Source organism: Pyrgilauda ruficollis, unplaced genomic scaffold, assembly GCF_017590135.1.
Source record: "Pyrgilauda ruficollis isolate IOZ18807 unplaced genomic scaffold, ASM1759013v1 scaffold48, whole genome shotgun sequence".
Classification (NCBI taxonomy): Eukaryota; Metazoa; Chordata; class Aves; order Passeriformes; family Passeridae; genus Pyrgilauda; species Pyrgilauda ruficollis.
The window spans coordinates 1,001,640-1,028,240 of NW_024526377.1; the positions used below are offsets into that span (position 1 = coordinate 1,001,640).

General features: G+C 50.8%; 1 protein-coding gene across 6 annotated transcripts in view; it reads right to left on the minus strand.

Annotated features, from left to right (window-relative positions):
- Window positions 1–3,943: 3,943 nt before the first annotated feature.
- The window catches only part of PUM1 (pumilio RNA binding family member 1), a 75,987-nt gene continuing 53,329 nt past the window's right edge, over window positions 3,944–26,601 (minus strand). For 3 of the 6 annotated variants that reach the window (XM_041479304.1, XM_041479303.1, XM_041479302.1), the window contains exons 14-22: window positions 23,990–24,226; window positions 18,649–18,916; window positions 17,049–17,178; window positions 16,033–16,161; window positions 14,566–14,703; window positions 12,741–12,866; window positions 11,658–11,779; window positions 9,743–9,935; window positions 3,944–5,770 (exon numbers count right to left, since the gene is read on the minus strand). In XM_041479304.1, the coding sequence (XP_041335238.1) occupies window positions 5,639–5,770; window positions 9,743–9,935; window positions 11,658–11,779; window positions 12,741–12,866; window positions 14,566–14,703; window positions 16,033–16,161; window positions 17,049–17,178; window positions 18,649–18,916; window positions 23,990–24,226 (1,475 nt within the window). In that variant the 3' untranslated portion in view covers window positions 3,944–5,638. Of the gene's footprint in view, window positions 5,771–9,742; window positions 9,936–11,657; window positions 11,780–12,740; window positions 12,867–14,565; window positions 14,704–16,026; window positions 16,162–17,048; window positions 17,179–18,648; window positions 18,917–23,989; window positions 24,227–26,601 lie in introns of all 6 variants that reach the window. The other 3 variants (XM_041479301.1, XM_041479300.1, XM_041479299.1) reach the window with 1 other exon arrangement.

The following is a 26,601-nucleotide window of genomic DNA, read 5'->3' on the forward strand; positions in this document are numbered from 1 at the left end:
TACCTCCAAAATACAGCCCGGGAGGGGCTTGGGGAGGCAGGGGCGTTACTGGGACAAAGGAGGGAAAATCAGCCAAATTCGGCCAAAAATGGAGCTGAACCTTGGGTTGGGGGAGCAGGCACTCGGCTCCCCACAAATCCCCCCCGAGGATCCTCCCACTGCCCCGGGACTGGGAACTCAGGAACCCCCAGGGGGAGTGGGAAACATTGGAGGGGCTCTGGGGGCCCCCACCTGACAGACTCCATTGGGTTTTAATTGTCCTGTAATTAGCAGAATCCAAATCAATTATTTTAAAGTGCATTTATAGAAGGAGTGAGAAGTGGGAAGGGGGGGGGGGGCGCAAAACCCAGGGAAAGGTGGGGAGGGGTCCCCGGGACTGGGGGTGCAAAGGGGTCACGGGGACAACCCAGGAACACGGGGGGAGGTCCCAGAGTGGGGGATCCCGGACAGTGGGGTGGCCCCGGAGCAGGGGGGTCCCAGAGAGGGGGTCCGTGTGGGGACCATGGGGGGTCCGGGAGAAAGGTGGTCCGGGGACAGGAGGTGGCCTTGGGCTGGGGGAGTCCCAGGGACACCGGGGGGGCTCAGGGACAGTGGAGGAGGTGCCAGGGACACCGGGGACACCGGGGACATCGAGGACACCGAGCCGGGCATGTCACAAGCCCGGGAGGTCCCGGGATCACAGTGGGTCCCATGCAGGGGGGATCGTGGAGCAGGAGGCCACCGATGCTGCGGAGGTCCCAGGGACCGGGGTCCCGGTGCCGGGATGTCCCCACACAGAGGGTCCTGGTGCCGGATGTCCCCAGGCAGGGAGGTGTCTCCAGGCAGGGAGCTGTCCCCACACAGGGTCCCCAGGCAGGGAGGTGTACCCAGGCAGGGCTGTTGTCCCCACACAGGTCCCGAGGCAGGGAGCTGTCCCCACACAGGTCCCGAGGCAGGGAGCTGTCCCCACACAGGTCCCCAGGCAGGGAGGTGTCCTCACACAGGTCCCCAGGCAGGGCTGTTGTCCCCACACAGGTCCCCAGGCAGGGAGCTGTCCCCACACAGGTCCCCAGGCAGGGAGCTGTCCCCACACAGGTCCCCAGGCAGGGAGCTGTCCCCACACGGGCCCGCTCGCCGCCCGGGCCGGGCCCGTTGCTGGGCCTGCACCGCCCCGCCGTGGCCGCCGCCACCCCTGCAGGGCCCTGGCCAGGGCCGCAGGGTCCCCGCGGGTCCCCACCGAGGGGTGGCACCCCAGGGGTGGCCCCTGAAGGGTGGCGGGGGTTTGTGGGACCCCTCAGGAGGAGCTGGGGGCGGGCGGAGGGCGCTGCCAGCGAGGGCCTTGTTCCCCTGCGGCCGCGGTGACAGCGGCAGCTCCGGTCCCCTTGTGTCGCCTCGGTAGTGGGCAGTGTGATGGGACAGGGGGTGGCACAGGGGACCCGGCTGAGGTGACAGGTCCGGCTGAGGTGACCGGTCCCTTCACATCCCTCCTCCAGCAGCAAGCACCAGCTGTGCTCAGGAGGGAGCGAGGCAGGGCCAGCACGGAGCGCCCGTGTCCTTCCCGGGCCGTGTCCCCTCTGTCACCTGGCAGGGCCAGGGGCTCCGGGTGAGAGCTGATCGCATTCCCGAGCACCTCGGGGTGGGAACAGTGCCAGGGCTGGGCCCGGACCCGCAGGAGTCTGGGGGAGCAAACAGCCTGGGCTTGCTCCCCTTCCCCTGCAGCGTGAGTGGAACGCTCCGTGCTGAATTCAACATTGCAAACTAGATTTATCTCCCTTGTTTTCACCGTGTTTGTCCCCAAACCTGCGGCTGACTGAGCTCCACAGGCACCACCAGGTAAACGAGGCCGTGAAGAGCTCAGAGACACCCAAAGAGCTCTAATGCCCCAAAGTTCGAGTGCCCGTGCCCCTGGTGGCTTGGGGCCATGCTGAGACACGTCTGAGGGTGGCCTCAAACGCTGGGCAGAAATGGAGTCAAACCCCAAATCTGCTGAATTTAACACCAGCGGGGTGGAAAAAGATCAGCCCCAGTATGGGGTCCCAGATCAGTCCCAGTGTGGGAACAGATCAATCCCAGCGTGGGAAGAGATCAACCCCAGAACAGGATCCCAGCTCAAACCCAGTGTGGGGATCCCAGATTGATCCCAGGGTGGGAACAGATCAATGCCAGTACAGGGTCCCAGATCAATCCCAGAGTGGGGTCCCAGGCGGGCTGGCCCTGCTGAGGGGTGGGAATGGGACGTGGGAAGAGTCTGGGCTTCAAACCCACCCTTTGCACATGCTAAGCCAGAATATGTAATTTCCTGTAAAATGGGTATTTTCTTGTCTTCCATCACCTGACCACACATGACCCTGCCTCCACAAGTTCCCAGATTCATCAACATTCCCCAAATGTCCCTCTGGAAAAGGGATTTTAAATGCAGCAAAGTGCAGTTATGGATAAGGAAGGTCCCGGATGCTGCAAATGGGGGAAACTGCTGGGAAGGAGGGGCTGATTTTGGGGTTCTGTTCGCACAGGGAAAGAAATGTGGAGCTGGATCTTCCCTAAACAGCGAATTGGGGGAGTAAGGGAGACCAGGACATCATGGGGGCAGCAGGGGTGAGTGGGGGTAGAACCATCAGCTCTGTGGAGCAGCCTGAAGAAGCACCAGGGAATGAATTTCTGCCCAAGATCCCATCCAGCCCTGCCCTCTGGCAGTGGGAGCCATTCCCTGTGTCCTGTCCCTCCATCCTTGTCCCCAGTCCCTCTGCAGCTCTCCTGGAGCCCCTTCAGGCCCTGCAAGGGCTCTGAGCTCTCCCTGGAGCCTTCTCCTCTCCAGGGGAGCACCCCCAGCTCTCCCAGCCTGGCTCCAGAGGGGCTCCAGCCCTGCAGCAGCTCCCTGGATTCCTCTGGGCTCTCTCCAACAGCTCCAAATCCTTCATTCTGGGGGCTCCAGGGCTGGGGCAGCTCTGCAGGTGGGGTCTCAGAATAATCCCCCATCCCTGTGCGCCGGGGAGCCTGTTCAGTCCTCCACTTTAAAATCATCTCTAGGTGTTCTCTCCCCCCAAAAAACACCAGCTCAGCTCCCTCCTACAGCACATCACTCACAAAGAAGACAGAAATAAAGCCATTAAAAATGCCCCTTTCCCTGCTCTCCATCCCAGCCCTCCAGCACAACTCCAGCCCTTCCCCATGTTCTCTCCTGCTCCCAGATTGAAGCTCCAAACTCCAACTGAACATTCTATGAAAAGCACAGCCCCAGCTCTCCCCATGTCCTGCCCCTGGACTGACATGAAAAGCACAGCTCCAACCTTTCCCTGTGCCCTGGTCCTGCAGCAAAGCTCCAAACTCCCAACTACACGCTCCGTAAGAAGCAGAGCCCCAGCTCTTCCCTGTGTCCTGTCCCCGGACTGCAGCTCCAATTCCATGAGAAGCACAGCTCCAAACCTTCCCTGTGTCCTGCTGCCACAGTGAAGCTCCAAACTCCCCAGCATGAAAAGCACAGCTCCAACCCTTCCCTGTGTCCTGCTCCCACAGTGAAGCTCCAAACTCCCCAACATAGCATTCCATGAGAAGCACAGCCCCAGCTCTGCCCATGTCCTGCCCCTGGACTGAGGCTCCAATTCCATGAAAAATACAGGCCCAGCTCTTCCCTGTGTCCTGCTCCTGCCCTTGGGATGAAGCTCCAAACTCCAAATAAACATTCCATGAAAAGCAGAGCTCCAGCTCTTCCCTGTGTCCTGGATTGAGGCTCCAATTCCATGAACAGCACAGCTCCAACCCTTCCCTGTGCCCTGGTCCCACAGTGAAGCTCCAAATTCCATTTTAACCTTCCATGAACAGCACAGCTCCAACCCTTCCCTGTGTCCTGCTCCTGCCCTTGGAGTGAAGCTCCAATTCCATGAAGGCAGAGCTCCAGCTCTTCCTTGTGTCCTGCCCCTGGATTGAGGCTCCAAACTCCAACAAACGATTCCATGAAACCCCGAGCCAGATTCCAAAGTTCTGTATTTTTCAAAATAAAGATCACACGTTGTTTAGAGACAATCTACACAAGAGTTACAAAAAATAGTCGCCCAGGCAGAAGCATACACAGGTTTGTTAATTATACACATATGGTTACAAGTGTGCTTGCAAAAAAGTTCATTGGAAATATACACAAGGCTCTGTAAATGTACACCGTGTAGTGTTACAATTCTATATTCAAACGAGGAAAATTGACAGTATGTTACATTCACTTACAAGTAGACAAAATGCAAAATACAGTTCATCTTCTGTACAAAAAAGGGGGAGGTGATTCACACTTTACAAGGTGAAAAGGGGCTCTGATTGTAAGGAAAACTAGGGGGGGGCTGTACTTTTGCACTTTTTGTTTCTTACTGTCACAAAAGAAGCAAAACATTACTTTATAAGATTCAAAAAAACACTATTTGGAACTGAATCAGGTCTGTAGAACATTTAGAAAGGATCTCTACCGTCCAACTAGGTGACAAATAAAACCAAGCAGTTTATTTTTCTTCCTTTTTTGTTTTTAAACATTAACTAGGCTGTATAAAGAGAACATTTCCTTCAAAAGAAAAAATTTACTTCTGGTTGAAATTACAATTTACAATATACAACACTATATGCTACGACCATAAAAGGTGTGAATATACACTGAAATGCACAGGTTTTGCTAAATTCTTTTTTTTTTCCTGTTTTCTTACCAAAAAACGGGTTTTATGTCGATTCAAACTTCTCCACATTTACATTACAGAGGTTTACAAATGTACAATTGTACAGTCAGAAGTATGTTCCACTACTAGGGTACATTATAGATACAGATCAGACATCAAAACAAGAAAATACTACAAATTTTTATATATGTAAAGTCTACACCAAGTATACACTATATATTTATAGAAGCAAGACCAAAGCCGAGTTGGATTTTTTTGTTTTTCCTCATGCTAAATAATCAAATTGTGTCTCTCCAGATGAACAGAGGAGTGGGCATAAAAAACCCTAAAAATCCTCCACTTTTAGATAAACTCTGGGTATTTTCTCAAAACGCCAGCTAAGCTCCCTCCTTCAGCATGTCAGTCAAAATAAAATAGAAATAAAGCCATTAAAAAGTCCCAAAATCGGAATTTTGGTGTCTTTGTTTAAAACCTAACTTTAGCAAGTTGAATTTTTCTCTTTTTAGTATTACTACCAGTGGTGTCACTGAACTAAAATTCCAACTTCTCACTGATTTTTGGGCTAAAAGGAGGAAAAAAAACCCCAAAAAAAGGTATTTGCAAAAAAGGATGAATTAAAAACGGGGTTTTTTTTCCTGTTTTGTTTGTTGTCTTCGAACCAACCACCCTGAAAGTCTCCACATTTGGAATATAGATACAACAGTGAACAAAAATGTGGCCTTCCATGTACATCTGAGACCTATGTACAAGAATTCTATACACCAGTAAAACAGCAGGGCAATTAGTTAATTAAAAAAAATAATTAGTACATGTTATGCATAATAAAATTAAAGAAATTTACAAAGGCTTCTCTTTTTTTTTGTGGTTTTTTTTTCTGCTTTTCTTTGCTTGTTTTTTTTTTTTTTGTGGGTTTTGTTTGTTTGTGTTTTTTTAGCAACCGTGGCGGGTGGTGTGGGTGGGTTCTGGGGTGGATTCCTGGGATCCTGGAGTGCCTCTGGAGCAGCCCCTGCTCAGATGATGCCATTGGGAGGGCCGCAGATGGGCCCCAAATCCACCCCGTTTTTCATGTAGTATTTCTCCAGCTTGGCCAGGATGTGCTTGCCGTAGGTGTACTTGCGCAGCGTGGCGATGTGGGGCCGGATCTGAGAGAAAAGCAGCAAAAAAACGGGATTTAGGAACCTCAGTGGGGTTACACCCAGCCCCTGGGTCACACAAACTCCCCCAGACCCCAGAGGTCTTCGCTGGCACTGATGTCTCAGGTTTGAGCTTTTCTATTTTTCAGATTTTATTCTGCTTTGGTGTGTGGGTCTGGGCTTCATATTATGGGATGGTGAGCTCTCTGCACAGAGCAGGGAGACAAAACAATTCCTGCTCCAGATGGGGACCAAGGACAAGTAATCCAAATCTCAGCCCAAGAGCACAAACCCCGTGGGCTGGAGAGAGAAAAACAAGCAGGATGGGACTGCATGGGCTAAAGCTGGAATTGGACAATGAACTGCAATGTGCACATGGAGCAGAGCTGATCCCAGGGAGAGACCCCGTGAGCGCTCGTGCATTTTGGGACCATTTTGGTTCATCTTGGGTGCAGCCCTGGCTGGGCTCTTGTGCTGCCCAAGGTGGATCCATGGATCCATTACCCTTTTAATAAATCCCTGCTTTATTCTTTAGCTCTGTCTAGCTCTGTCCTAGGGCAGCCTTCCCAAGACATCAGTATCACACAATTCCTGGAATCCAGGCTGTGTTCCCCAACTCCCAGTGGGATTCTGCACAAGGCAAGCACTGTGGCTTTGACTTAAATGGATTCCCACTGCCTGGGAAGGGTCAGATGGGATACTGGGAAGGAATTCCTGGCTGTGAGGGTGGAGAGGGGCTGGGCTGGAATTGCCAGAGCAGCTGTGGCTGCCCCTGGATCCCTGGCAGGGCCCAAGGCCAGGCTGGACACTGGGGCTGGGAGCACCTGGGACAGGGGGAGGTGTCCCTGGGGGCGGCACTGGATGGAATTTAAGGATTTCCAATCCAAACCATTCCACGATTCCATGATTTCACCATTTTCTCCTCTCCAAGTGGGAACAGCCCGTGGATGTCCAGCATTCCCTGCTCCAAGGGTGGACACATCCCACCACTGCCCACAACCAGGGACCTCATCTCCAACTGCTCCTGCCTCAGCAGCTCAGCCTCCAGTCCCTCACATTTCTGTTCCACTCCAGGGACCCATTCCCAAAGCACAAATCCAACCTGGCTCCCCATTCCCAGCAGGAACGATCCCTGTGCCCAACAGAAGGAGCAGAGAAGCTCCAATTTCAACCTTTCCTTCTCTGTCCAGCTTCATTCCTTTCACTTTCTCCCTTTACTGACACAACTGTTAAAATCACTTTTCAATTTTATTAAAAAAAAAAACAAAAAAACCACCCCAAACTCAAATAAAACCCCATTTTTAGCCCCACCCCAGCTGCTGTTTTCCACAATCAGCAGCCATTCCCACAGCCCCTGGCTCCATTTTTCCAGGCTTTCCTGCAGCCTGGGATCACAGCTGAAATCACATTCACTCAGGCCCACTTAGCTGTCAACCCTGAGCTATTTTTGACAGCCCCACTGATAATCTAATTTGCATTTTATTCCAAAGGCTTTGCTCCATGGGAAAAAGAAAGTAAGAAATGTTAGGAACAATAATTTGTTATTTTTTTTTAATACACAACTCTCTGTTATGAATTAACACATCTAGGGCCCTTCTGCTGCCACAGATAAATTGGGTGTATCCTTTGCCAGATATTGTTATTTAATTATCTTTAGCATTTCTTGTGGACTAAACAGATTTTGGGTTAAAAGAATGACTCTGAGTGGCTCCTAAACCTAAGAATTAACATCCCTGAGGATTATTCCAGCTGTTTGTGTTCATTCCATGCACGTGGAGGTCAAAGCAGCTCCCTCCCACAAAGTGCCATTTCTTACAGAAAAATCAGTCTGGTTTAGTCAAGGATGCTTAAATATAATTAAAAAAAAAAGCTTCATTAGCATTTGAATACCTGACATTGTTCAAAATAAATAAATCTCAGCTATTCCATGCCTGGGTCAGTCAGGATTTCATTTCTCTGGCTGTACCTGGGCTTTTTTCATCAAGTGACCCCAACAAATGTCACCGAGGAAAATTAAAATCCCCTCAGCCCCACCCCCATCTAAAGCCTGTTATTCTCCATCCACTGCCATTCTACAGCCCTGAAAATGTGACCTTTAAAGGCAGGAAAATGAAGATATTCCCTGTTTCCAGGGCTCCCTGCCCCTGGAGCAGCAGACACAGGGAGCTGGGGACAGCAGCAAGGCAGATTTCATTCCAAATGGCTTCATTTTGGATAAATCTGAACTCCTGGGGTGGCTGTGCATTCAAACACTGCAGGGTAATACTAAACCCTGGAAGTTTAGGATATCAGGAGGATTTTTCTCCATGGGAAGGGTGTTCAGGCATTGGAACTGCCCAGGGAGGTTTGGAGTGCCCATCCCTGGAGATGTCCAAGGAATTCCTGGAGGTGGCACTCAGAGCTCTGCTGGGAACAAGCTGGGGACAAGCTGGGGATGGGGCACAGGCTTCACTCAGTGGCCTTGGGAGGCTTTTCCAGCCTCAGGCATCCCAGGATTCTGGGAAGTGTCACACCAAGATTCATTTAAAAGTGAGAAACAGAGGATTCGATTAATGGTGGTGGGCTCGGAGGCGGCACCAGCATGGTGGCACCAGGCAAGGCCAGTGGCCTTCGGAGGGACATGGAGGGACAGGCGGGGCTGGCAGCCACAGGTACAGGGACACAGACACAGCAGACAGGCAGGGGGACAGATCCAGCAGGGACACGGCCACAGGGACACAGAGGGACACAGCCTGAGCAACACAGCTACAGGCAGAGGGACACAGGGACACAGTCACAGGGACACAGAGGGACACAGCCTGAGCGACACAGCTACAGGCAGAGGGACACAGGGACACAGCCCAAGGGATACAGCCCACAGGGACACAAAAGACACTGCCACAGGGACACAGCCAAAGGCACACAGAGGAACACAAGCAGCAGGGACAGAGGAGCACAGGCAGGAGGACACAGAGGGACACAAGCAGCAGGGGCAGAGCCCACAGGGACAGAGAGGGACAGCTTGCAGGGACACAGACAGGGGGACACACTGGGACACAGGCAGAGGGGCACAGGCCACAAGGACACTGCCCACAGAGCCAGAGGGAAACAGCCCCAGGGACATAGAGGGACACAGATGGGGGGACAGCCCCAGGCCCAGGTGGCTCCTGGTGTCACTCTGATGTCCCCAGCCCGGGAGCTGCAGGCCCAGCCCCACGCTGGCAGAAGCGGCGCCTGCTCCGTGCAGAACTGGGTCACTGGGACACGGGCACTGCTGCCAGCTGCAGCTCAAGCCCAGGGGCAGCTCCGTACTCCTCCAGAAAGCTGGAGAGGGATTTGTGACACGGGAATGGAGTGACAGCACATGGGGAATGGCTGCACTCAGACAGAGGGCAGGGACAGATGGAATACTGGGATGGAATTGTTCCATGGGCTCCCAACAGCAGCAGCACCTGGAGCTGCTGGAGAGAGCCCAGAGGAATCCAGGGAGCTGCTGCAGGGCTGGAGCCCCTCTGGAGCCAGGCTGGGAGAGCTGGGGGTGCTCCCCTGGAGAGGAGAAGGCTCCAGGGAGAGCTCAGAGCCCTTGCAGGGCCTGAAGGGGCTCCAGGAGAGCTGCAGAGGGACTGGGGACAAGGATGGAGGGACAGGACACAGGGAATGGCTCCCACTGCCAGAGGGCAGGGCTGGATGGCATCTTGGCAATTGGGAATTGTTCCCTGGCAGGCTGGGGAGGGGCTGGGCTGGAATTGCCAGAGCAGCTGTGGCTGCCCCTGGATCCCTGGCAGTGCCCAAGGCCAGGCTGGACATTGGGGCTGGGAGCACCTGGGACACTGGGAGGTGTCCCTGGGGTGGAACAGGATGAGTTTTGAGGTCCCTTCCACCCAAACCCTTCTGTAATTTCCACCTCCCAGCCACTGAAACACTCCAACCCCTCTGCCACCACTTCCCTGCACGCCCAGCGTGGCAGTGCCAGGCTGTCCCTCCCCAGCCCCCAGTGCCCACCTTGTGCATGACAATCTTCCTCTGGGCTGGCTCTGCCACGTCGATCATCTTCTGCACCACGTAGTTGGCGTACTGATCCTTCATCATGGTGTATAAGGCACTGTGGGGGCCGTCGTTCATGGTGCACACCTCGTCGATGAGCATGGCCCGCTCCGTGCGCGACGCGTGCGTCACACACTTCTCCACCACATTGCTGCAAGGGCACGGCAGCGTCAGCGGGGACGGGATGGGAACGGGGATGGGGAACGGGAACGGGGCATGGGAATGGGGCATGGGGAATGGGAACAGGGAACTGGGAATGGGGAATGGGAATGACGAATCGGCAATGAGATGGGAACTGGGAATGGGGAATGGGAACGGGAATGGGGAAAGGGAAGTGGGACTGAGAATGGGAACTGAGAATGGGAACAGGAATGGGGAATGGGATTGCAAATGGGAACTGGGAATGGGAACGGGAATGGGAACTAGGAACTGGGAATGGGAACTGGGAATGGGAGTGGGAACAAAGAACTGGGAATGGGAACTGGAATAGGAATGGGAACTGGGAACGGGAACTGGGAATAGGAACGGGAACTGGGGAATGGGAACAGGAACTGGGACTGGGAATGTCTCCTCAGAGCTTTTCACCCAACCCTAAGAAGATCTCATGTGCTGCTACAAGGGCAGGGGATTTGTGCTGGCAGAGCTCAGCAATGTCAAACAGTGCTTGGGATCTCAGTGGGAATTTGGGATCTGGACCAGCTCGTATTTCACCCAATTTGTGCCTTGGGATCTGAGTGGGAATTTGGAAACCGGACCAGTTCAGGCCAGTGTCCATGATGCTCTATGAGGTCAGTGTCCACTCTCACAACAGAGAAGCCAAGTTGTTGTTTTGATTTTCCCCATGGTGGAACGTGGTGGGAATGGACATCCAAGGTTAGAACAACAGGGAAATGCTGGTTCAGGAATGAAAAATCTCAGCCAAGCAGAGGATTTCCAGAATTCCTGAATATATTAATGAGCAGCCTGAGCTCTCTGGAGATGCAGAAGTAGGGTACATGAAAGGGGACCACGAGCTGTGCTGGGCTCATCCCACAGCCCTGCCTGACTCACAGCATCACCCAGTGGGTTTGCTCAGCTCAGGGAACCCTCCACTAATTAATGCTCCAGCTGGAAAGAAGTTTGGGAAAAAAGAACCAGGCAAAGCAGGGAGGAAGAACCTGAAATAACAACGTGAAGCCACTCTCTCCTAATTCTCATTAATGTTCTACTTCCCTCGTGTCCATGGGTACTCTCATCAGAGGAAGCGGGAATTCTGAGCCTTTGAAGAGCTCAGCCTTCATGTTCCAAGGGCTGGAAGCACATCCAGCAGGGATTCACACATGTGGGAAGCACTGCTTTGTCCTGACATCCACAAATACCTGGGTCCTGCTTCACCTACATGTGGCTCTGCAGTATCTAGGAATGCTGCAGCTCCCCTTGGAGGGGTCCTTGGGTGTGACTCAAAAGGGACAGAGCAAAAAGCTGGGAATGACTCTGTGAGTGAAAATTCCTCTGGGAAAAGTGGAATGGATTGTTGCTGCATTGATTTCCCAAATCTCCCCGTGGCTGGACACAGCATCCCAGGGGAATGAATGTTCTTACTATCCAAGGGGTAGTGACAACTTAAACCCCATGAAAATATATCAGATAAACCAAAACACACAAGAATTCTTGGTTAAATTCAGGAGCTTGGATTAGAACTACCCTTCTACACCTTCATCCTCCTCCATGACACACCTCCATGGCTGACACACCTCAGTTTATAATTGTTATAAATGACATTTTTTATGAAGCAAAAGTAATTTTCACCTCCCCTACACCCACCCCTAAGTCTCCTGCAGCTCCTCCATGTGTCCATGCTCCCAGAGGGAGAATTTAAGGAAGGAATCACTACCTGGCAAATTTATGTTGACTCAACACAAGCACGTTGCCTCTGATTTCTGCTACGATCTTGCTCTTATCCTCGGGCCGGCCGTGCTCCAGGACGTGCTGGATAACGTAATTCCCATACTGGTCCTGGGTGGGAGACAGCAGAAATGGTCACAAAAGGTGGATAAGTGGATTAGAAGCATTCCCAGCAAACTGATTCCCAAAGTGCATTCAGAGTTAGAAGTTCAACTAAAGATTAATTATAATATTTACTGTACAAATCAGCACAATACTTTCTATTTCTGCAAAAAATGTGCATTCTAGAGTGGTACCAGGTGGTAAAAATGATGCATTTTTGTAGAAATTGTATTATTTATAGAACTCTAAATTATGTGCTTGCACAGGGAATGTCCATATTCTGCTTATTCCCAGGTTCAAACCTACCAAATCCCACGTCCTGGAGGGGCTTGCCACAGGTCTGGCTAGGGGCCACTGTTGTGAATTTAGGAACTTTCACACCACAGGATATTTATTTTCCAGTTCAGGGCACCACAGGCATGGCTTGATGACCATGCTCAGCCTCTTCCCACTTCCCAGTGCTGAGCACACAGGACTTGGGCACTGGACCAGCTCATATTTCACCAGTTTGTGCCTTGGGAACTGAGTGGGAATTTGGGAACTGGACCAGGACGGGGTTTGCTGGCTGGGTTTTCTCCACAGGCCCCAAGAGCAGAATCCATGTAAAACCCTGACACACCAGGTTCTCTGAGGGACTGCAGGGAGGAGGGAAGGCAGCCAGAAGGGGGGTGAGCACAGAACCAACTCTTTTTAAGAATTCCAGTGACTTGGCACCTCCTTTTCCCTGGAGTGACCAGCTCCTGGCACCCCTCCTGCTCTTCCCGGCACTGAGAGAAGCACCAGGACACGGGGCCTCCTCAGGAAGGGAGGTGACAACACCACTGGCACCCCCTGGACCTGTGCCCGGTGCTGGTGAAATTCCTGCTGCTGTGCTCACTCCCATCCCTTTTCCAGGTGGGAATGCTCCCTGCAGGAGCTGTCCCAGCGCTCAGCAGTGACCTGGGCACATTGCAGCCCCTTCCCCACTGACCTGCACCAGCTGCTCCGTGTGCTGGTGGAGCTCCTCCAGGATGGGCAGGGTCTGCTCGGGCAGACAGTGCTCCAGGATCCTCTGGATCACCCGGCAGCCGTAGGGGTGCGTGGACAGAGCAAACACCTGGGGACAGAGGACAGGCAGCAACACGCCATTAGTCCTTGGGAATCCCAGAAACTGCCAGGATTCCTGCAGGGAATGTCAGCTCCAGGCAGCACCAGCTGCAACTGGAAACACCCACCAGGGATCCAGGCACATCCCATCCCCACCTGGAGAAGTCTCAGCTTTCCCATTCATGAAAAACAAATGGTAAAACCTCTTGATTCATAAAAAAGCCCTGGAACAACCAAGCATTGCTAGAAGCTTGGTTATTCTTTCCAAATAATTCCAGCACATTGTTTGCCAGCACAAATTTTAAGCTATTTAAGAAATGCTATGAGCCAGAAAAGTTAAAAATGCCCAGCAAAGGATTTTTCTCAACTGTTTGGATTTGTTTAAAAGCCTTAACAGTGCTTAGGAGAAGTGACAACAAAGAATCTTTCTCATTTCTAATGGATTAGCAGATCTGTGGGTGAGAACATGACACATTCTGTGATTGCTGCTCCGTTTTCTGTCTGAAGCACAAAGTCCCGTTTGGTTGCTTTGATTTAACAACAGCAGCAAATCCAAGCACTGAAGTTTAAATCAACAGTCACACATTTTTAATAACTGGTGAGTAAGCCCTGCAGGGAAACAGGGCCTGGAGTGCAATTAACTGCAGGAAAATCATCCGGAGGTGCTAAGTTTAATCTGCTGTGTGAAGGTTCAGATTAAACCGGGACAACTGGTCAAGGAAATGTCAGTGCCACCAGCTGAGGTCCCACAGATGTTTCTGCCTTCCCAAACACCAAATGGAAAATCCATGCTTAAACTCTAGTCAGGAGCAAGTCTCCAGCCAGAATCCTGTTTGTTTTGACCCAACCAACCAAATCCCCACTTTCCCCAGCTCCTGGTTCCTGCTGTCCTCACATCCCTGGGGCAAGTCCTCAAAACTTCAAAGTGCCCCTGCAAAGCCAATTAAATTGAGGTTGGGAACACCCCAAAAGTAGCACTTTTGTACTGGGACCTGAAGCAGGCTGAGTAAAGCCAGCCACAACTGATACCCAGAACACTGATTCAGGAGAGGACACCAATAAAAAAAACAAAGAACTAAGAGAGTCAAGGACAATTGCCCATTTCTAGATTAAACACCTGCATTTTCCCTGCTCTGAGGCCCTTGGGAATCAGTATTCAGCCTAAGCCACCTGCACAGACAGGGATCTTAATGAAACTTTGCTCTCCTCTGCATCCCCCATTTTCCTCTCTGCTCCCTTCAAAGAGAAACAAATGTGAAATGCACAAAGTTCACCAATTCTTTGGGTTATCAGGGTCACCTATCACTAAAAGGGGATCAGCCCAGGGCTCAGAACTTGCTGGAATTTTACACAAGCAAGGTGATAATTAAGGAATTAATGAAGTTTAGACATGACTAAGGTACCTCAGCAGCACAAAACTCTGCTCACCAACTTCACTGGGAAGATGGATTAGGGAGAGCCTTGTTTTCCCTCATCACTCAAAAATACTCAATATTCCAGGAGAACAGACTCATGCAAGGAGGTTTTACTCTGACAGCTCTGCCCAGAAACGATAACATGGATGTGACCACCAAGGAGTTTCTGGACTCTCAAATGGCTGAATCAACCCTGCAAGCAACAGCTGCTAAAACTGAGAATTCCCAGGAACTGAAGTCCCAGCCACTCTGAGGCTGTTCCAAGCAGGCAGCAGGAGCTGGGCAGGGCCTCACCTGTCCCTTGAAGGCATCAATGATGAACTGCAGGGACTGGGGCTGCACACACTCGATGCACTTCTGCACCACGTGGTTCCCGTTCTGGTCCTTGACGCACTTGAGCACGTGCCCGTCCAGCTCCCGAACCATCTCGTTCTACAGAGGACACAGCACAAACAGAAAGCACCACCAGCATCCCCAGCTCAGAGAGCACAGCTGGCACTGCTGGCCTGGGCAGGAATGGCACAGGACTGAGGGGTGCTCCCATGGCCAGGAGATGAGGCTTGGCTGGACACAGAAACCAGCAGGGAAAATCCTACACTGGCACCCTGTTAGCAGCCTGCTGGGAGGGCCCTGGACAGGAACTTGGAGCTCCATTCCAACCCAAACCATCCTGGGAGTCTAGGAAGACGAAGCCCTCTTTGTTGATGAGCATCATCTCCCAAGAATCTAAATTAAAGAAATCCTAACTGAGCCAGAGGTTTCCTGTGCATTCCCCATTTTCCTCTCTGCTCCCCTTGAAGAGAAGCAAATCTAAAATGCACAAAGTTCACCAACTCTTTGGGTTACCAGGGTCACCTGTCACTAAAACGGTCAGCTCTGGGCTCAGAACTTGCTGGGATTTTACACAGGTGGTAATTAAGGAATTAATGAAGTTTAGACATGACTGATGTACCCCATGTGCAGAGAGGAAGCTTCAATCACAAACAGAAATGACACTTTGGGGCATTTTAATGCTTTGACAGGATCTGGGTGAATTCAGTTTTATAAATGAACCAAACCCAGGAATTTGGGGAGCACTGAGTACTCAAAAATGCCACTCTGGAGGAGACAGTAAATCCTTAGAGCAGCAGTGCTGGAGCCTGGGAACAGCCCTGCTGACACACTTGGCTCAGGCTCAGCCTAAAGGGAAGGACCACTCCTAAAGCCTCTTTCATATTTTTAATTTCATAACCTACATTGAGATTCCTGTTACAACCATTCCCAACCCTTCCCAAGCCAGCCTGCCCAGAGTATTTTTCATCTCAATTCATTGTTCCTAAAACCCTTGAGGAAGTGCTTTATTAATGAGCTCTGAGTGGGGCTATCAGCCACATCTCTCCAAAGCCAGAACGAGGAGCTCCTCATCCATCTCCCTGCAGGAGCGCAGGATGCTGACCCACATAGCAATAACTCAGTGAATATTAAAGGCAAAACTCTTCCTTCAAGGGATTTAAAAATCTCTTTTAATTCACCCTCATTTTCAGTTTTCCACATGATCTGCTTGCAGAGAATTAACAGAGAAGCAGCCCCATGGCCAGGGAAGGGGAACAAGGAGGTGACAATGACAACGAAGGACAGTGGCACGGACTCGTCACGCACAAGGAACACCACAAACATGCCAGGAACCAAACCAAGGGAACACCAGGCACAAGAGGGACAGGAGGGAACAGCTCAGGAACATCAAACATCAAGAAGAAAGTTAAAATTGAAACTTACAATTACCTGCTGGTCTGGGGGGATGAACTCCAGGGCCTTCTGGATCACCCTGCAGCCGTACATCTGCAGGGCCAGGGACAGCACGTGCCCACGGATGCGCTCTGCCAGCGCCAGCTTCTGCTCCAGGCTGCCAAACTGGGGCAGGAGAAACAGTCACTGCAAGGACAAACCCCTGCCCTGGCCACTGGCACTGCCCTCCCACCCTGGGGGCAGGAGATGCCCACGGAGAAGGATGAAAGATCAGTCCCATGGGAAAGGGGTGAACTGGCCCAGCCAGACGTGCTCTGTGTCTGCCTGCAAACCCCAAAGGGGCTGGGGCCACCAGGGTGACCAACCAGCCCTGGACAAGTCACAGCCCCAGGGCTGCCAGAGCTCCAGAAGTGCTGGGACAATGGCTCAGGCATGCACAGGGTGGGATGCTGGGGTGTGTGGGCAGGGGCAGGAGCTGGATTCAATCCTTGTGGGTCCCTTCCAGCTCAGGAGGTTCTGTGATTCTGATTCTCAGTTACTGGGCAGAAGCACCAGGAACACCTGGTGAAGGACCAGACCAGTGTCCAGAGAGAGGGGTGGAGGAACACAACACCTTCCCAGCAGCTGCTGTTACTGGAGAAGTTTCTCCCTTGTTCCCAAGTCCAGGAGCACTGACAGCTCAGCACAGCACCCTGGACAAGCTGTGCTGGATCTGCACCTCCCAGAATGCCAGGGGGGGGTGTTGGGCTGGAAGGGACCTGAAGGCTCAGTTCATTCCAACCCCCATCCACTTCCCACTGGAAATTTACATCTCCTGAACGTTGCTGTTTATCACAACATATTTTGCTTTTTAGAGTGTTTATTTTCAGATAAATCTGAGTCCCATCCCTCAGTCACCCTAGCAAGAAAGATCCAACAGCTTGTGGGGAGGAGATAGTGCCAGTGGGGAAGGTTAGCCACGGGTTTAGCCTCAAGGCAGGGTTTTCCAGGCTCATCCAACACCTCAGCACAGCATGAACCACAGGAAGAGCTGCAGGGGAGGGCAGACTCACCTCAAAGAACTTCTGAATGACGTAATTCCCAAACACATCCACCATGAGCTGATAGGCTGCCTGCAGGATCTCGTTGAACACCAGCTGACGCTCTGCTGGGGTGGCACGCTCCAGTTTCAGCTGAATAAATCTGAAAAGCAGGCCTTGGAGTGATGCCACGGGCACATCTGTTCATTCAACCCCTTCCCAAAGCCTCACCCGTGTGTTCCAGAAACAACCATGAAAAATCCTATTATGGCGTGAAGATTAAGCACTTTCATTAACTTAAGCTTCCTATCACAAGTTAAATATTCAAATTTAAGACATTTTAGTCATCCACAACTTGCAATGCTCTTGCAAACACAGCTATTTTATCCAGCCATCTGAAAGCTCGGGGTGGTCACAGCCATGAGGTCCATGGCCACATATTGGAATCTTCATTCCAAGCAAAGCAGATCTCAATGCAGTAATGGAGGATGGCCTCGTGTCCAGCTGGCTTTTAAAATGGATTTAGCTGTGCCAGCAGGATGAGCGAGCAAACCACAAAGCATGGAAGCTCTTTTTCAAAGAATTCCCAGAATCACTGGGATGGAAGAGACCTTCAAGCTCATGGAGTCCAACCCAGCCCCAACACCTCAACTCAAGCCTGGCACCCAGTGCCACATCCAGGCTTTGTTAAACACACCCAGGGATGGTGACTCCACCACCTCCCTGGGCAGAACATTCCAGAACTTTATCACTCTTTCTGTGAAAAACTTTTTCCTAATATCCAACCTGTATTTCCCTTGGGGCAGCTTGAGGCTGTGTGCTCTGGTTCTGTCAGTGCCTGGAGAAAGAGCCCAGCCCCAGCTGAGCACAGGCACCTTTCAGGAGCTGTGCAGAGTGATGAGGGCACCCGAGTCTAAATCTGAGACTAAATCTGAGGAGGAATTCCTGCTACCAGCACCTGTCCCCAACCCTGGACAACATTCCCAGGCATGCACAGGGTGGGATTGTTGGGGTGTCTGGGCAGGGCCAGGAATTGGACTGGACAATCCTTGGGGATTCTGAGCGTGACACTGGCTTGGCTGTTCCTGCTTATTCCCTGGTCTGCCTCTGCTTGGGGAAGTGAGACAAAACACAACTGCGAAACTCAGCTGTGAAACGCAACTGTGAAACGCAACCAACAAAACAACAACCACAAAACCACAATCACAAAACACAACCGCAAAACAACAACCGCGAAACTCAACCGCAAAATGGAACCAACAAAACAACCACCAATAAACACAACCGCAAAACTCAACCAGCAAAATGGAACCAACAAAACAACAACCAAAGAACACAACTGCAAAACACAACTGCGAAACTCAATTGCAAAACTCAACCACAAAACTCAACCGCGAAATGGAATCAACAAAACATAACTGCAAAACTCAACCGTGAAGTCAACTGCAAAATTCAACCACAAAATGGAACCAACAAAACATAACTGCAAAACACAACCACAAAACTCAACTGCGAAACTCAACCGCAAAATTCGACCGCGAAATGGAACCAACAAAACACAACCATGAAACACAGCCATGAAACACAACGGACACTCCCGCGAGGAGCAGCCGTGCCTGGCTGCCCAGCCCACCTGGATCCGTGCTGATCCTGGGAGAACTCCATGATGTGGCCCGCGATCTCGCGCAGCTGCAGGTTGGGGTAGCGGTTGTTGCGGAAGTCCTCGAGCAGGCGGCTGCGGCCCGAGGGCATCACGTCGGACATGCCGTAGCGCAGCCGGGACGACGGGAACAGCGTGCTGCTGGGGCTGAACAGGCTGGAGGCGCTGCTGGCACTGCGGTACTTGGCCTCCGCCCCCGGCGCCGCCGAGATGTAGCGGCCGCTGCCGTTCGTCAGCCCCCCTGCGAGGAAACAGGGATAGACAGGATAAGGGAACGGATGGGATAAGGGAATGGGGCAGGGACGGGACAAGGGAATGGATGGGATAAGAGAATGGGGCAGGGGTGGGATAAGGGTATGGATGGGATAAGGGAATGGGGCAGGGACGGGATAAGGGAATGGGGCAGGGGTGGGATAAGGGAATAGATGGAATAAGGGAATGGGGCAGGGATGGGATAAGGGAACGGGACATGGATAGGGATAAGGGAATGAATGGGATAAGGGAATGGATGGGATGAGGGAATGGATGGGATACGGGAACGGGGCAGGGATGGAATAAGGGAACAGGGATGGATGGAATAAGGGAATGGATGGGATAAGGGAACACGGCAGGGATGGCATAAGGGAGTGGATGGGATAAGGGAACAGGGCAGGGATGGGATAAGGGAATGTGGCATGAATGGGTAAGGGAACAGGGCATGGACAGGGATAAGGGAACGGGGCATGGACAGGGATAAGGGAACGGGGCATGGATGAGCCTCATGGGGACAAGGGAACAAAGCATGGAGGGGCCTCATAGGGACGCAGATGTGACACTGGATCCCTGAGTTCTGTTCCAGCATGAGGGGGGTCTGACATTCAGCTAAGCATGACGCTGAGGTGGGATTTCTAAGAGAATTTCTAGGTGGGATTTCTAGGCAGGACTTCCTCACTGGAAGGGTGTTCAGGCACTGGAACTGTCCAGGGAGGTTTGGAGTCCCCATCCCTGGAGATGCCAAAGGAATGAACATGTGGCACTCAGTGCCCCTGTGGAGATCAGGTCCAACCTGTGACCAAAGACCTTGGAGGGCTTCTCCAACCTTGATGATCCTGTTTTATGATGTTCAGGCCTTGGATCTGCCCAAGGAGATTTGGATTCCCCATCCCTGTTGGGGTCCAAGGAATTCCTGGGCATGGCACTCAGCTGGGTTCGTTGATCAGTCACAGGTGGGACTCAATGACCCCAAAGGGCTTTTCCAACCTCCATGACCCCATTTTGTGATTCCTGACCGAGCTGAGTGAGCTGCTCACCAAGGAATTTAGATGGGGATGTGTCCAAGCATCTGTGGCACTGCTGGATTAGGGTGGGGACAGCTACAGACTCCAGCAAAGGACTCTGATGATCCCTTCTAAACCAAGATATTCTGTGATTCTGACTCTATTCAATGACATCAGATCTGTGACTGTGGCTTTCTGACAGAGTGTAACAACTTCTGCTCCTCCTTCTGTGTCCAAAGTGTCTGAACCAGGCCAGTGGCAATCCCAACCAACATTCCCAAATTTTAGCATTTTTGCTGTTTCCACTGCCTTTGCCTCCATCCTCAGGTTTTTTCCACCTCTCCTGCTGCCCTGGCAGGGAACTGAGTTAAAAGAAGTGTGCTGGGGGTGGGGGATAGATATAAAAGTATAAAAAATGTGGATATAAAACCACAAATCACTATTACACACAGGTAAATACCAATAAATTAAAACCAATAAAGGTTTTAAACCCCTGTGCTTTCACAAATGGCCAAAATATATGCAGCCACATTAACAGAGATGCTGTGGGACCCCAAAACAGGAATATGGGGACAGGTGATACTTCATCCCACAAAGAGAAGCTTTGACAGGAACAAACTTGAACCTTCCAGTGCTGTTTCCCTGCCTGCAAGTTTTCAGGATGTGGCTCAGCACGGTGGCAGAGGATTTGATTTCTGCCTTTCCTGCAGGGCTTGGGATCCCTCTGCTGGTGCAGGAGGAGCCTGCATGGATTTTCCTGGGTGGAACAAAGTCTTTCCAGGGAACACATCCTGATCACACAGGGACCTGCAGGGTCGAGGTGAGGCAGGGGAAACCCAGAGAAATGAGCTGCAGGAATCTGTGCCACGGAGGGGAGAGCTCCAAGGAAACCTTGGCAGGGCTGGCTGCAGAGAGGCAGCTCCTGGCAGCTGTGCGGGAATTAGAAGTATTCCATAAAAACAGAGCTGAGGGACCTGCACTCTTTGGCCATTGACACCTGGAGGAAGCACCCATGCAGGAAACTGGATGAGAATTCTGTATCTGATAACAGCCTAATTAACTACTAATTCTGACCTCTGTGGCTCACTTCCAGCTCAGGATATTTTGTGATTCTACACCTCTGAACTGGGCAAATTTCTCTAGAGCTGGTGCCAGAACTCTCCTTTCCCAAGGAAGGGGAAGACCCTTTTTCCTCCTGTTTTATCCCAAGGAAAAGGAGAGCTGAGAGCATCTTGTGCTGCCATGCAATTGAGTGTCCAGCACCTCCTGCACCCCAACTCCCACACTGAGCAACAATTCCCAAAAGCCACCCAGTGATATTCTTGATATTCCTGTCTCCTGGAAGGAGCAGGATTGCCACAGGAAGAGTAAAGCATTTCCCAGGTGAGGAAACCCAGGAGGGACAAGCTGAGCAAGGGGGCATCGATGCTTCCCACACATCTGGAATTCTCACAATTGCCACTTTTTGTTCTAACACCTGGAGCAAAATTAAGAGTTGGGATTGAAGTGGAAAATGGTTACTGATGGGAAAGGGGAGGGTTTGGCACTCAGGCTGTTATCTCTTGGTGAAAAGCACAATCAGGACAGAAAATCTGTCAGAGGTTTTCTGAGAAAGCCCCAATCACTTGGAGATTCAGAGTGACTCCACTTTCCCCCCTGCCTGTCTCTCCTGACGGGAATGCTGACTGCAGGTTTCCCCAGGATACTCAACATCATCCTGGGACCACAGAGATCCTGTGGGGAACAAGCTTCCTAAATCACAATTCTGAACCCCACCAAAGGCCTGAAATCATAGGGTGCCTCCAGCTCCTCTGTGCCAGGACTTGGGTCAGATCCCAGACTTGAGTGGGATTTTACCAAAAACTACAAAGAAACTGATGGTTTCTCTCCTGGAGCCCCTTCAGGCCCTGCAAGGGCTCTGAGCTCTCCCTGGAGCCTTCTCCTCTCCATCAGAACTGATTTTATTACACAGGAAACCAGACCCCCCTTCCCACTGCCCTCCACTACCAACGAAAGAGAAACTTTAAAAAATAAAATGACTTTTCATGGACTTCAAGGTCAAATCCCCCAAAATCAGATCTATCCCAGGTGAAATCTGACCTACAGCATCACCCAGCATGGAACCAGCCATGGAAGGGACAAGGGCACAAGGACAGGAATACTTTGGGAAGATGGGAAGCCCTACACTGATCCTCTGGAGCATAATCCATTTCTGGGGATACTAATTCCAATTCCTTTCCAGAGTTTGTTCCCAGACAGATCCACCTTCCTCTGATCCAGAGGAATTCTTAAGATTCTTTGTGGATATATAATTTTTAAGATTTTTTTCCTTTTTTTTTTTTTTCTGCAAGGGCAACCAGCTTTTTCCTCGGTTTGGAATCTGCTTCCTCCTCAGGACTAATTTATTGTGGCCATTTAACTGTCAGCCAAGGCCTCCGCAGCTGCATAAATAAAGTCAAAATCCTTCCAGTTCTATTACAGCTCTGAACAAGGCACGATGGTAAATCTGAACTTGATCTCCAAGAATCATATTTATGACTATTCCAGCTAACCTAGAGCCAGCACTGGATTTATCACACATGCATGGAATAAACATAATACAGTGTCTGCTGAAGGGGGAAAACTGCTCTGAGAAGCAGAAGTTTTGTTAAACCCAGCAGATTCATGACACAACCAAAACCATGTGAATTTTTGGAGGAAATATTAAATTACCTGCTGCAGGTGCAACAAATAATCTCTTTGGTTTGTTTATGAGGGAATGAACACTGCAGGAGGTTCAGATGGGCACTGCTTTATTATTTAATATTTGCTTTATTTATTTTTAAGATTTGTTTTATTGCAGGCCAGGCAGAAGCTCTTTGAGAAGATTCTGCTGCACAAAGTCATGGATCTTCCCAAAATGATTCCTCCTGTGCTTTTGATAAGGCCACACTGATGGGAAATTTTCCAAGGTAAACTCACCAAATCCTCAGCTCAAAGCTGAGCACTGCTCCAGGAAATACTGGTTAAAAGGAGGAATTGTATTCCAAGCTCATTGTTTCCAATGTAATGGGTATTTTAAAACATCCCCTTTAAAACCATTTAAATTGAAGATCAACTCTCCTTATCTATTTTATTCCACAAACCATTGCTCCTGTTACCAAGACCAATGCAAGAAAATCCTGTTTTATAAACACTAGGAAATATTATCCCTAATTTCAAGCTAAGGAAATGTCTTAGGTTGGAAATGGGGGCGTGTGCTCTGTCCCCCCCTGTCAGAGCTGGGCAGTTCTCTGCTGTTCTCTGGGCAGGTTTCTTTATCTCTCCCACAGCCAATCCTCCCTCCAGGAGATCTCTGCTGTCCATGGCCACTGAGTGTCCCTGCATGGCTGATCAAATTCCAGCATCCCACTGGGAGATGCTCCGCCCAGGGCAGGAGCCAAGCATTCCTACCTGGATACAATCTGAGCCTGGAACAGCACAGCAGCCTTTGCCCACTGCATTCCCAGAGGAGCAGCTTTCTCCTGCCCTGCATTCCCAGAGGAAGAGCAGGCCCATCCACAGCAGCCCTGGAGCTTCAGAGGAAAACTCCAGCCTTGTGCAGGATCCCTGCTCCAGCAGAACCACAGCTGGCACTGCAGGAGGGCTGAGCCCCCATGGGATGGGACTGTGCCACCGCCCTGACCCACAGGGCTCAGCGCCTGCTCTGACTCTGGCAGGGTTGGTTTGTACAATTGCATTTGTATCTTTAGTTTCCCTAGTAAATAACTGTTATTCCAATTCCCACATCTTTATCTGAGAGCCCCTTAATCCCAAAATTATAATTTGGAGAGAGGGGGTTTGCATTTTCCATTTCAGGGGAGGCTCCTGCCTTCCTTAGCAGACACCTGTATGTTCAAACCAAGACAGGAAAAAGGAGGAAAGACGGAAAGCTGTTCCCAGCTGAACACTGTAGGACACACATCAGGAGGGCTGGAGCTGAATTAAAGATCGTTTTCCACCTAAATGATTGTGAGACCCCACAGAACTCCAGCCCTGGGGAACCAGGGACACCGAGGAGAGCAGAGCAGGGCTCTTACCCAGGTTGAGGCTGGAGGAGGATCCATGTGAGGACAAGGAAGGAGGAGGAGTCTGCGAGTGGCCGGGGCCTTGGCTGGGCAGGGGCATCCCCACGGGCCCGGGGGAGGAGGAGAAGCCCAGGCCATTGTAGAAGCTGTGCCCGATGGGGGTCAGGCTGCTCGAGGTCCTCTTGTACAGGTCACTGCTGCCCGTCAGCGAGTCCCGGCGCGAGCCGCTGCCCGTGGTGGAGTTCGCCACTGCAAAATGGGAAAATGGGGAAATGGGAGATGCCACCAGCCCCAACACTGGAGAGCCACAGCTCCACTGCACTGGGCTGCTGCTTGGGAAAGTGATCAAATACAGCCATTAAAACCAGCTAAAATCACTGAAACCACGTTGTTAACGATAAAGATAAAACGGCCAAACAAATTATCTGGGATCTTGTTTTTGCCTTCAGCGCTTTGGAGGATTTACTGTGACAGAGCACAGGGAGAAACAGCTCCAAAATTCCCTATGTAGAAAGGTCAAAGGATAAATATCTCCCTAAAGGAAGGGACCACGCTTTGGGGGCACACTGAGACCTTTGAGGACACACCAAGCACTTGGGGACATGCTGAGAACTTTGGGGACAAGACGAGACCTTGGAGACATGCTGAGACCTTGGGGACACACTGAGACCTTTGGGGACACACCAAGCACTTGGGGACATGCTGAGAACTTTGGGGACAAGACGAGACCTTGGAGACATGCTGAGACCTTTGGGGACATGCTGAGTACTTGGGGACACACCGAGCACTTTGGGGACACACCTTTGAGGACATGCTGAGACCTTTGGGGACACACTGAGACCCTGGGGACATACTGAGACCTTTTGGGACACACTGTGACATTTGGGGACATGCCAAGACCTTTGAGGACACACTGAGACCTTGGGGACACACTCAGGCCTTTGGGGACACGCTGAACAGTTGGGGACACGCTGAACAGCTGGGGACACGCTGAGCACGTGGGGACATGCTGAGCCCTTTGCTCTGGCCCTTCAGGAGAAGGTCTGAGCTCCCCAGAGCATTCCCAGGATAAGGCAGATCTGAGCTCCCCTTCCTGTTTGTTCCCAGCCATCAGAGCGGAGCCCCAGCCCCAGGAGACTCTCCCTGTGTTGGCTCAGGAGCGAGCCCAGCCTGGTGCACAGCTCCCTGAAATCCCTGTGCTCACCTTCCAGCAGGTGAGCAATCAGCTCCTGTTTGCCCCCAGCTTTATGGAGCTGGAAATCAGAATTCAATTTCACTCCTAACCCCCACGGTTTTTAAGAGCTGTCTCGATAGGCAAATACAAACTCTTTAACTGCACTGTCAACTTGCAGGGGAAAAAATCAATTTTGCATTAAAATTTTGTTTAATAAACAGTGAAATTGTTAACTGTAAAGAACTAATCGTTTTTGGTGAGTGCACACAGGCTCCAGAAGCAGCAGGATCAAAGTTTTATTCATTGATTGAGGGAAAACATCTTTGTGAATCTTGGCACTGAGCAAACCACTCATGGAATTCAATTAGTTAAATAAACTGAGGTGAGAGAAGCAAATGCTTTGTTTATCTGGAACCAAGATGGTTCCAATTCTCAAGGCTGGGTTGAAGACAAATATTTAGAATAACTTTTTATTGCAAACTGCTCCTCTGTGAGGGAACAGCCTCTCCCTAAGCCTGTTCTGATGGAGCCAGGCTGGAACCTGCTCCTCACTCTGATGAGAGCAGCAAAGTTCAGGACATAATTACTGCCCTGAGACTGAGCAGTAATTAAAACAATTGTTCCACTTCAAAAAAAACACAAACCTAAGGGAAAAAAAAACCTAAAAAACCACAGACATCTCTGGATGAGTTTGATGTTGAAAGGAGCCTTGGTCTCCAGCTGCCCAAAATCATCAAAGCATGGATGGGAGGTGTCTACAACCACAGAGTGATTCTTTTGGTGTGTGATGGAAACAATTCCCAGAATAAAGCACAGAAACCACCTCAGATCAGCTTTTTTAAAGGCATGAGGAGTTCCTCAGCCTTTACTCTGAGGTGAGAGGGGTTGACACACTCTGGAACCAACTCCTGTCAGCCCAGTACTCCACATGCAGGGAAAAACACTTCCAAGTTAATTACTCTGCTACTGCTAATTATCACCTACTAAACGCATTTCTGCCAAGAACTGCTGCAGATTTTGAAGCCTGAAGTAGTCCCTAAAGGAAAATTCCCAGTTAGGCTGGGATGGATGAGGAGGGCTCAGCTCAGAGCACAAACTCCTGAAATCTGGAGCTCCCCTCATGCTCCTTTCCTGGGTGTGGGAATCCATAAAATCAGAGGGTTTTGGGAAAGCTGCGAAAGGCAGGCCTCAGAGACAGCAGAACTGTGATTAGAACTACGCAGCAGCCATAAGACAGGTCAGCAGAAAAATTACATAAGATGTAGAAAGTAAGGGCAAATAGAACAATGGTTCGTGTATTAATGCTTGGCTAGAGTAACTCCCTAAGCTACAGAAAAGTACATCTAGTGAGATGTTAGGAAGTTCTAAGCTTAATAATGAAGCTCTGTGCATTGTGTTTTAAGGCTTACAAGCAGGTATGGTATTAGAAATAAGTAAGCATTGTTTTAGC